Below are 9,759 nucleotides of genomic sequence, written 5' to 3'. Positions count from 1 at the left end.
GGCTCATTCTTTTTGGTTTTGAACGCTTCATCGCCCATTAGCAGTAAAAAACTTAAAACGCATGTGCATTTCTTGCCTCATGAACCTTTAAATGCAATCCATAATCATTACAATTAAAACAAATTCAATAAATAAATAAAGACTGTGTGTAATGACCTATATAATGTATTAGTTTCACTTTTACTGACATAAATAAACTTTTCATTGACATTCTAATGCACCTGTAGCCTACTAATATAGCACTTTTTTTTGCACATCTTTATATATGATGCCAAAGATTAATTAAAGTTTGCATTTTTAATTCTACTATGGTCAAGTTTTAGTTTCTATTGTTACTTTGTGTTGTTTTTATTCACTGTTTCCCTTGAATCTTTATTCTCAGTATAAATAGCAGCTCCTTCTGCGCATGCGCAGTGACTGTCAGTTCGAAACGGAGCGAGGGAAAAACAGCAACAACAACAGCAGCAGCTGCACAGCGACCTGTAAGTTTACTACTCTGACTTCTACCTTTGTTTCTGTCTTTTATTCTCACACACAGACACACAACAACTCTACTGTCCTTGTGTTGCAGTAGTTTATCATGTTGGTGAAGTTTGTTTTAGTGACAGTTTGACGTAACTAAAACCCCACGAGGAACAGGAAGTCATGCTAATCTCCCTGGATAAAGTTGAATTATTAACATCATAACAAGCGGATTTCTGTGTTGTGTGTTCGCCGAATAGACATGAAGAGTCTGCAGGCTCATACAAAGTTGAATATTATCTTCTGTTTCTTGTGCGTAGCTGTGTAGGATCGATACAACTGTAACTTGAAGGGTTTTTAAACGGAGTTTGGTTAAACATAGAACTGCACGGTAAAAACAGAGTATTATCTCTCCCTCCTCCCTCTATCTTCATTTAATATCATGTGGAACTAGTTGAAGGTGTAAACATGGTGCTAAAGCAGTCGTATGTAAGTGAATGTGTGGTGTTAAACCGGAGCAGAGCGAAGCTGCTTTCCCACTGCTGTGCTAGTGTTGTGCTAAAGTTAGCTCGCAGGCTAAGTAGCAAAACAGTGGATAGTGGATTAAAACTTCAGTCTGTTCGGTTCAGTGTCGGTCAACACGAACCTACGAGCTATGGGAGTTGATCTGCACCTAAAAATGGCAATGCATTCTGCAAAATGGCATTTCAATGTGCAATTTAGTCATGCAGTTTGAAAATGCACTTGGCAATTTAAAATTCAATATGCAAAGTGGTGACATTTGATTAATACAATTTTAATTCCTAATTTGCATTGAGATTATTAACTTTATTGAGGACTGCATTGCAACTTTGCATATTTAATTGTAAACTGCCAAGTACACTTTCAAATTGCATGACACAATTGCACATCCAGGGCTCCAGACTGCTCCTAAATGTCAGCATTTTGCCCCTAAAAATTGAGACGGTGCAAGTCAATTTTATATCTACTTGCACGTGTTGTGCAACCAGTAAATTTGCTGTTTGTGTGTTGTTGTTGTTTTAACACTCAACACAATCTGGAATCTGTCATTACAGGTGACAGGCCAAAGTGTAGCTATGAGGATTATGAATGAAAAGGAAATGTGAATATTTGCTTTGCAAAGTTGATTTGTGTGCCTAGATTTTCTGTTTGTGCTCCCAAAAGTTTAAGTTAGGGGCCGCTGTGCTGCTAGTGAAAAAAGTTAGTCTGGAGCTCTGACATTGATATGCTGTTCTGCAAAGTGCATTGCCATCTGAATAAAGGTGCACGCTTCTACAGTAGCGGCGATAACCGATAATACAGATGACCGAGTGTGAGTGAATGCTAACTTTCATTAGCATTTAATTGCTTATACCTCAGCGCATCTATCTATCTATCTATCTATCTATCTATCTATCTATCTATCTATCTATCTATCTATCTATCTATGTGTCATTGTTGGGCAGTTTCTTTGGGTATTTTTGGACTCTTGCTGTTGAAGATCAGGAACTCTGCTGCTTCTGATGTGGTTTTGGTTTAATCCGTCTCTTCAGCGCGTTAAAACACCAGAGAGCTATAATTATCCCTGGTCCTTTTGAACGCCACCTGTTGGGCTTGTTTTCTGCTCAACAATCACAGCTGTGTTTATCTTCGGTGTGTGAAACCCTGAGAGCTCTCAAATATTTTGATTTGCATCCTTCTGTCTCTGTTTAGCATATTTTCAGACGTCTATTTCTATCATCGTGGTCCTGGGTTCGTCTCTGTAGATGGTTTGTGTAGACGTCATGTCGTTCACCTGCCGGTCTTGACAGGATATAAGGAGGATTATAGATAAGTATGAATCAGTTTTATTCCACCTGTATCATCTTCTTCTAAAGCTCTGGAAGATGTTGACGTCTCCATTTGTCACTGATGGAAAATGAAAGTCAAAGAGATGCAGATGAGACTCGGTGTCGTGGAATAAATTCATTCAGTTTTTGATGTGTTGATTTTATTCCAGGATGTTCAGTCTGACACAGTGTGACAGTTTTCTGTGTTATAACAGAAGTAATGAGTCTGGTGCATCTGATCTAGCTGAGGTTTGTTAAACTAGATAAACTACATGGGATGATTTTATTACATGATAAGTATTAGGGATGAGCCGATGCATTGATTATTAGATTCATCGCAATGCAACAACCAGGTGACGATTCAATAACCATTCAGAAATGTTCAAAAACTATTATTTTTCATAATAACTAGGCTAAATGACAGGAACACGACTGCAGCACACGGATGAAAATAAAAGTTGTGCATGGTGTCTCTTTTGGTTCTAAAAGAGTCTCATATTAATGTGGATGAATCTACGTTTCCCACTTATTAATGGGTCCATTTTCGATAAATATGTCGTTTTGTCTTTATCGTTATTTTGATATTATTTAGTGGTCGACTTGTCCAGCATTTCCTAGTTTCAGTTTCCTGGACGCTGCCCGGCGGGTCATGGGAATAACGTCACCGAATCTGGTCGGAATCACGACGGTATCTGATCGCCTGACTTTCATTCTTGGCAAATGTTTTCGCTTTTGTCCGTCTTGCACCGGTCCAAGAATTTCACCGTGCGCGTGGAGGCTCATGGGAAATGTAGTGTGAAAACACCTTGCTTTCTGAAACTCCTCGTTGTCCCTTTAAATGTGTTTTGATCTGAACCCGGTGTGTCTGGTCATGTTGTTGGGCCGGGTCTGTTGAATGAAAGAGACGGAGTAGCCTATATTACAGTCTGTGGCTGGAGCACACCTTTATTTAGAAGAAGTTTAGCCTAATCGGTGTTGATTAAACTTGTAAATAGGGCTGACCCAAAAAAATCAAAGCTTCGAAGCTTTGTTCGTTGCCATGGTAATCGATCATGAAGTCCGTGATCTTTTTTTTTCTTTCTTCCCTTTTATCCTTTTTACATTAAAATGCCCCGGCCGTCGAAGCTTCGATTGTGATCGATTTTATGTCCGTGAAGCTTCGATTATCAAAATATGATAATCAGGAGTCAGGACAGCCCTTCTTGTAAATGAATCCTGTTCTTACTCAAAGTAACAACAACGCCATTTGATTATATTATAGATTTTCCATCTTTGCCAAGCATGAGATTTGTTCAGAATGAATAACTAACCTGTCCCAGTTCAGCTCGTATAGAGATATGGATTTTCTCACACTGCCGATATCAATGGAGAAGCAGCGATCAGCTTCTGTTCTACATTCACTCTGCGTCACCACGTCAGAAGCTGAAGCCTCAGCTCCTTTAACCTGCTGCAGAGACATGACAGGACCAGTTAGAGTCAAGACCAACGTTACTGTATGGTACTAATCAGCTTCTGTCTCAGTCGGCTGGTTCTTCCTCCTCCTCCTCCTCCTCCTCCTCCTCCTCCTCCTCCTCCTCCTCCTCCTCCTCCTCTGTGGAGCTGCAGGCGAATATTCATGAGCTGTGAGGAGTTTACTCAGCCTATCTCCACCCGCCTGGGACGAGTTAAAAGACGAAGCAGCGAGCGCTCCCTTCCTGTCTCTGAGGTGATGGTCGGTCGCCGTGGGAGACATCGCACAATGTGTGACCTCTGGTGACCTCCGGCTGCAGTCTGGACGTCCGTCTGTAGAGAGACGCTGGGGTTTAACAGGACCACAGAGGTCACCTGACTCTTCTCACCTCGTACATCATAAAACTTTAGAGTAAATAAAAGAAGTGGAGTGGGACTCTGAGGGGAAACAGAGAGCAGCATCTAAACCACCAGGTGAACTGAGTCAGTTTCTATCTGTACCACAGTGCAGCTGGATCTCAGATTATTAACAGTGACTCAGCAGCAGCATCGGTGACAGCGACAGGAGAAAAACCTCCTATTAGGAGCAGGACTGGACTGGATGTGGCCCATCTGCCTACACTTATTTGCTGTGTGGTGGTTGTACTTTATTTTTATTTTCTAGAGCTGCATGATGCAAAACATTATAATCTGATAGTTTCAAGACTTATTGTGGTTTTTAGTGTAAATTGTGATTTTTGCTTTTCTATATTCATAATTAATGTGAATTCTGCCGAGTCATAAACGTCTCTTTGTGTTTTGAGCAACACTGCAGCTGCTGTAACTTTGACATGTCATTTGGATGTATTGTGATCTTGAACAACCTTAGGCTGATTGGTTGGAAGCTGATGGTGCATCTCTCTACCTGGGCTGTCACCATTTTAAAATTCAAGTTGTCGATTAATTCCCATACAAATAATTGGAATTAACGATTTGATTGTCTTTTTCTGAACATTTTATGCCGCTTTTATAGTCTAACACCTCATCCTGACATACAGCGACTTTTCATTCAGCCTGTCCTGAAAAACTCTCTGCTCCGTCTCTATCTGGACGACATTTCGTGGCCGTGTCCCGCCCCTAAACACTTCTTATTGGCTGAAAAGTACACGCTGCTTCCTGTTGACAAGCTAGTTAGCAGAGAGAGGAGAATATGAGAGAAATTAAATACAAAAAAAATACTCCAAGATGTGAAAAACGGCAACCAGGAAACGTCAGGAATATAAGTTTGTTTACATCCCTCGATAATTTGATTGGTTTGGATTCTGAAGAATATACTCGCAACAAAATCTGCATATCAGGACAACTTTGTGCGAGATGTGGCTGTAAAAATAGTTTTGTTTCCAGTAAACTCTGGACTATCTCCCTTCAGGACACTTGGATTGCAGTGGACGAGCAGTGTGGAGGAATATTAAATGGTTTTTGTGTAGTTTTATGGACGTTTTTGTGTCGGTCGGGCCCTGTTACTCTCATATAAAGTTTTGGTTGGACTACGAACCGGCCTCCCGGGTCTCCAGATGCACTTTGAGGAATAAAAATTTCATTTTTTGGTGAACTATTCCATTAAAAAAGGGCCAGTCAAAGCTCAAACGGTGGAGGATGAGGAGGAAACGCTGATGGAAACGTGACATTTCTGTAATTTTCATCCAGTTCAAATACAAATAAACGGAGAGTTCAGATTTTTAAGGATTCTGCAAACTCATGATGTCCCGGTGTGAGGACGGGGGACAGGTGTGTTTCTGCAGAGCTGCTGACTCTGGATCAGCTCAGACACAGAAACTCTCTCTGTCATCGCCACAGGAAGATAAAGAGACAAAGAAGATGCGGTTGTGGAGTAAATAAGGTTTGTGTGTTGGTAAACGCTGCGGCGTCGGCTCAACGGACAGAAACAGTTTGTGATTCTGACACAACAAGACGCTGTTTGTCAGAGAGGAAAGACAAACAAACACACAAACAGAAAACAAACCAACGCCGCCGCCGCCACACGTCTCAACACGGCCGTCGCTCCGTCTGACACATTCATTGTTTTTTTTCCATCTCCTCCAACCTGGCCTCGTCCTGATTGGCTGCCGTTTGACAGGATGGATTAATTCACATCCTCTGTCTCTGTCTCGGTTCTTCTGAGGCGTCAAAATAAAAAAACCAAATGACAGCCGACACTTGAAGATATTACATTTTGGTTTTATATCTAAATGTTCCCAGGAGCTGTTTACCTCAGCCTGCAAAACACATCCAAATCTGGTTTTTATTGTCATCTCTGGTTAGTTTGAGGCCTCGCGTTGAGCTCATCCTCCTCTCACATCTTATTATTATTATTATTTGTTTCCATTCACAGTGATATTAGACAGAGAAAGAACAAAGTCTTCATTGTTTCTCAGCAGCTGCTGGTTCTTCTTTGGGACTGATCTGCTGTGAACAAAATCACCATTACAGCCAGTTTCTTGATTTCAAATGGATTGTGTTGAACCATGTGAACCAAAGTTACACAACAACCTCATGTGTAACTTTGTTTTCGTTCCATGCGAGTTGCAGAACAGAAACTTGTCCGAGGGGTAAAGACAGACAGAGGACGACTTGTTCCCTCCAAACAAACATGTTGAGTTGACGACGGCTCGTCAGCCTGTAACACACGCTGAGAAAAAATAGCCCAAAGGAGGAAATACGTCTGATTGTATCGACACCTGTCGGATTACCACCTGGCTTTATGCACAGTAACTGGGTTAAGTTACATTAATGTCAATTTACCAAATATAACACTGTAACCGTTTTTTTCTTACAAATCACACACTACCGGTTCAATAAACATGAAGGTCCAGTGTGTAAACTCGGAAGGGAACCATGATATTTAGTGTCGGATTCTAGTTTGCAACGCTCACTCGCTCGCTCGCGATCACCCCTCTCGTCGGCAAAGTGACGGTGGCCTTAGAATAAAGTTTTGCAGAAATGGCGTCTTCCATGACTGAGATAACTGGGAGTAGTTCAGGATCATCAAGCGATGAGGTGAAGATATAAACCAAACTACGATATCAGGGTATCCGCGGGGTCTTGAAAAGTATTAAAAGGTGATAAATCAATTTGGGGAAAATTAAGACCCTTATAAAGTATTAAAAAGTCTTTTCACGACTTTATAAAGTCTTACATTTTGAAGGTTTTTTTCTGAATTAGCCTAGCTGTCCAAGAGTCCAAAAAAACATTGTAAAAGTGTGTGAATTTATTAATTTTATTAAAAAATAAAGATGAAACGGTACATAAAAAAGAAAAGAAGATTTTTGTTTTTGTTTTTTGAGAGTGGAGCAATGTTTTTTTTTGTGTTTTTTTTTATAAACTTTATCCCAGCCTATTTTGAATTCTGTAGCATCACATTGGTCTATAGTCTTTATCACAAACTAAAACGGTTAGCCTACGTTAAAAGTGTCACTGAGTGTAAATGGTTACAGCTTGAAGTGGCAGTGAGGTATTGAAAAATGTTGAGAAGGTCTTGAAAAAGTCTTAAAAAGGTATTAGAATTAACTTCAAAATTCCTGTATATACCCTGGATATGTTATAGGTTATCAGTGAGAGATTAGGAGTGTTTCATTCCTAATTGTAGTGTTGTTCTGATTCCAAAAACCAGCATTTGCATGACTCCAATATGCCGAATATGCCGGCATCGCTATCAGTGAGAACCTGTTAGCTCTGTTAGCTCCGTAAGCAGTTGAACTGGAACGGTCCATTTATTAAACAAAATGAGCGGCATTCACCAAGTTTGTCCTCTTTCAGCTACCGTATTCAAAGATGGCGATGCAACGTGGCGGCTTTAGTTGGGTGCACCGCCACTTGTGTATTTGTAAACAACTCATTCTGAGATATGAGACGGCTTTCAGTTGTATGCGGTTGTGATTGGACTAAGGTAAATAAAAGCAATATTAGATTTTTGCTAATAAAAAGCCAAATAAGCTACATACTGTACCTTTAAACATTTGTTATAGATGACAATTAATGAGTTGAATATTTCAAACATTTCCCCTGGGGGATTAATATTATTTTATGTTTATAATTAACGTAGTAACTTCATTATATTTTGATTTGACACGTTCACAGTGTCGTAACATTTCTTAATAGGCTACATAATAATTGTGACAATCATGATACCTTGATTTGTTTCTCTGACAATAATCGTACCAAGAAAATCTATAAAGGTGACATCCGTAGCAGACAGGTTGGTCGTCAGTCCGTCACATTTTCCACAGCAAGCTTTTTTTTTTTTTGATAATCGATGATGAACCGGTTTGTTTGCGGAGCTGCAGCGACGGTCTGTTGTCAGGATTTGGTGAAGCTGCAGCACAGTCAGAGTTTGTTTCTGTTAGTTTTTTTGTTTTTGTCCAAATTAATTATGAAATAGTTGTGATGTGTGTTTGTCTGCTGCAGCTGTAGAGAGCAGTTTAACCCTCCGTCTGCTCTGGATCAGTTTTCTGGTTGCGTTGGAGTGTAACTGTTCTCAGTTTGTTTTCTAGCCTCCAGTCGTCCTTCAGGGAATAAAAACAAGTTTTTTTGTGACTGCAGTAGGCTTGGGCGATAGGTAAAAAATTTCCAATCGGCCACCGTACCCCTTTAAATCGGCGATTGACGATATATTCGGCAGTTATGACACGTGTGCGGAGCGCAGGTGTGTATGTATAAAGCGGATCAATCACAACCAGAGCACCGACGCGTCAGAGAGAAGCGAGGTGAGCGCAACGCACACCTTATTCTCCTGTGAGGAAGAAAAAAAAAAAGAAGCCCGTGGTCCAACCTGACCCGAGTTATTAAATGTTTACGTTTATTTAGAAGTTTAATTGCTGCTGATTAAACTTGTAAATGAATGCTGCTCTGGATCCAAACAACAGAACCATTTTATAGACTATATATTTTCCATCTTTGCTGAGCATAAGGTTTGTTCTAAATTAAATAAAAGCCTGTCCCATAGACGCGTGTCCGCTCGGCGCACACACACACACACCCTCAAAAAAAAAAAAAAAAAAACTATTGGCAGAAGTCCGGGCCGTGAGAACCGGCAGCCTACCTTTCGTATGGATAATCAGCTTGATAATCTAACGGATTTGATCTGTCCCGGAAAATCCGTTGTTGTGATAGACACATGTGTTTTCATAACGCAACTCTGTCCGGAGCTTCGCTACTTTTATTTCTGTATCCTTTGTAACAGTAACAGTAACCCCCGGTACAAGGATTTCAAAATAAGGGCACACTGAATATCATAAAACATAACGCTCTTCTAAAAATAATTCAGACTCGTCGGAAATCAGTGTGAATAACATAGAACAACATACATATTACATAACTATAGCTGCCAGATCCAATTTACGCACGCTTTGAATTGTGCTCCATGTAAATTAGAGTTGAATTCTGTGGAGCCAGACCATTAATTTGGCGAAATAAAATGCAAAAAAAATCGCCCAGACAATCGCCAAAAATTAAATCAACCGTGACGGACTCAGCCGGTGGTCGATTGGCGATACATTCGTCCTATCGCCCAAGCCTAGACTGCAGCAGCTTTTTATTATTGAACTAACCTTTTCATAGTGTTACAAGTGGCTGTCCAGCGCCTGTTTCCACCGATGTTCCTTCAACACGCTGCAGCTGCACTAAGTAAAAGATCATTTAACTCTTTGTGACCTTTTGCACTTATTTTCCATTGGTAAATGAGACTGATTTAGTCTTATTCATGGCAGGTTTTGTTTGCTTTACTTTTCCAGTGGTTTGGTTTTATCTTCTCGTGAGAGGCGACATCGTTTCACATCGTGTAATTACGTCACTTCATAACGTTTCCAAGGCAACACGGGGGAATGGCTGCTCCTGCGTGAAATAAACACGAAACATTTGTCTACTTTTCTGCAAAGATATGCAAGTTTTTTGCAACGGAAATGCTGTGATTATGAAACCATGCATGCCCTGCACATTTTTTGCACATTTTTCACGGAAATCTGCGATTTTTGCATTGAAAGTG

At 40.4% G+C, this 9,759-nt stretch overlaps 1 protein-coding gene across 1 annotated transcript in view; it reads left to right on the top strand.

Moving 5' to 3' along the window:
- Positions 1-406: 406 nt before the first annotated feature.
- LOC310987945 (protection of telomeres protein 1-like) overlaps positions 407-9,759 on the top strand; it is a gene marked incomplete at both ends in the record, with an annotated part of 116,900 nt that continues 107,547 nt past the window's right edge. Inside the window, one exon of the mRNA XM_083974414.1 lies at positions 407-482. Coding sequence (XP_083830540.1) covers positions 407-482 — 76 coding nt within the window. The remainder of the gene's footprint in view (positions 483-9,759) is intronic.

Source organism: Trachurus trachurus (genome assembly GCF_905171665.1).
Source record: "Trachurus trachurus genome assembly, chromosome: 6".
In the NCBI taxonomy this organism is placed as follows: Eukaryota; Metazoa; Chordata; class Actinopteri; order Carangiformes; family Carangidae; genus Trachurus; species Trachurus trachurus.
The sequence above is the reverse complement of the archived record's forward strand: the minus strand, read 5'-3'. Positions and strand labels throughout refer to the sequence as shown.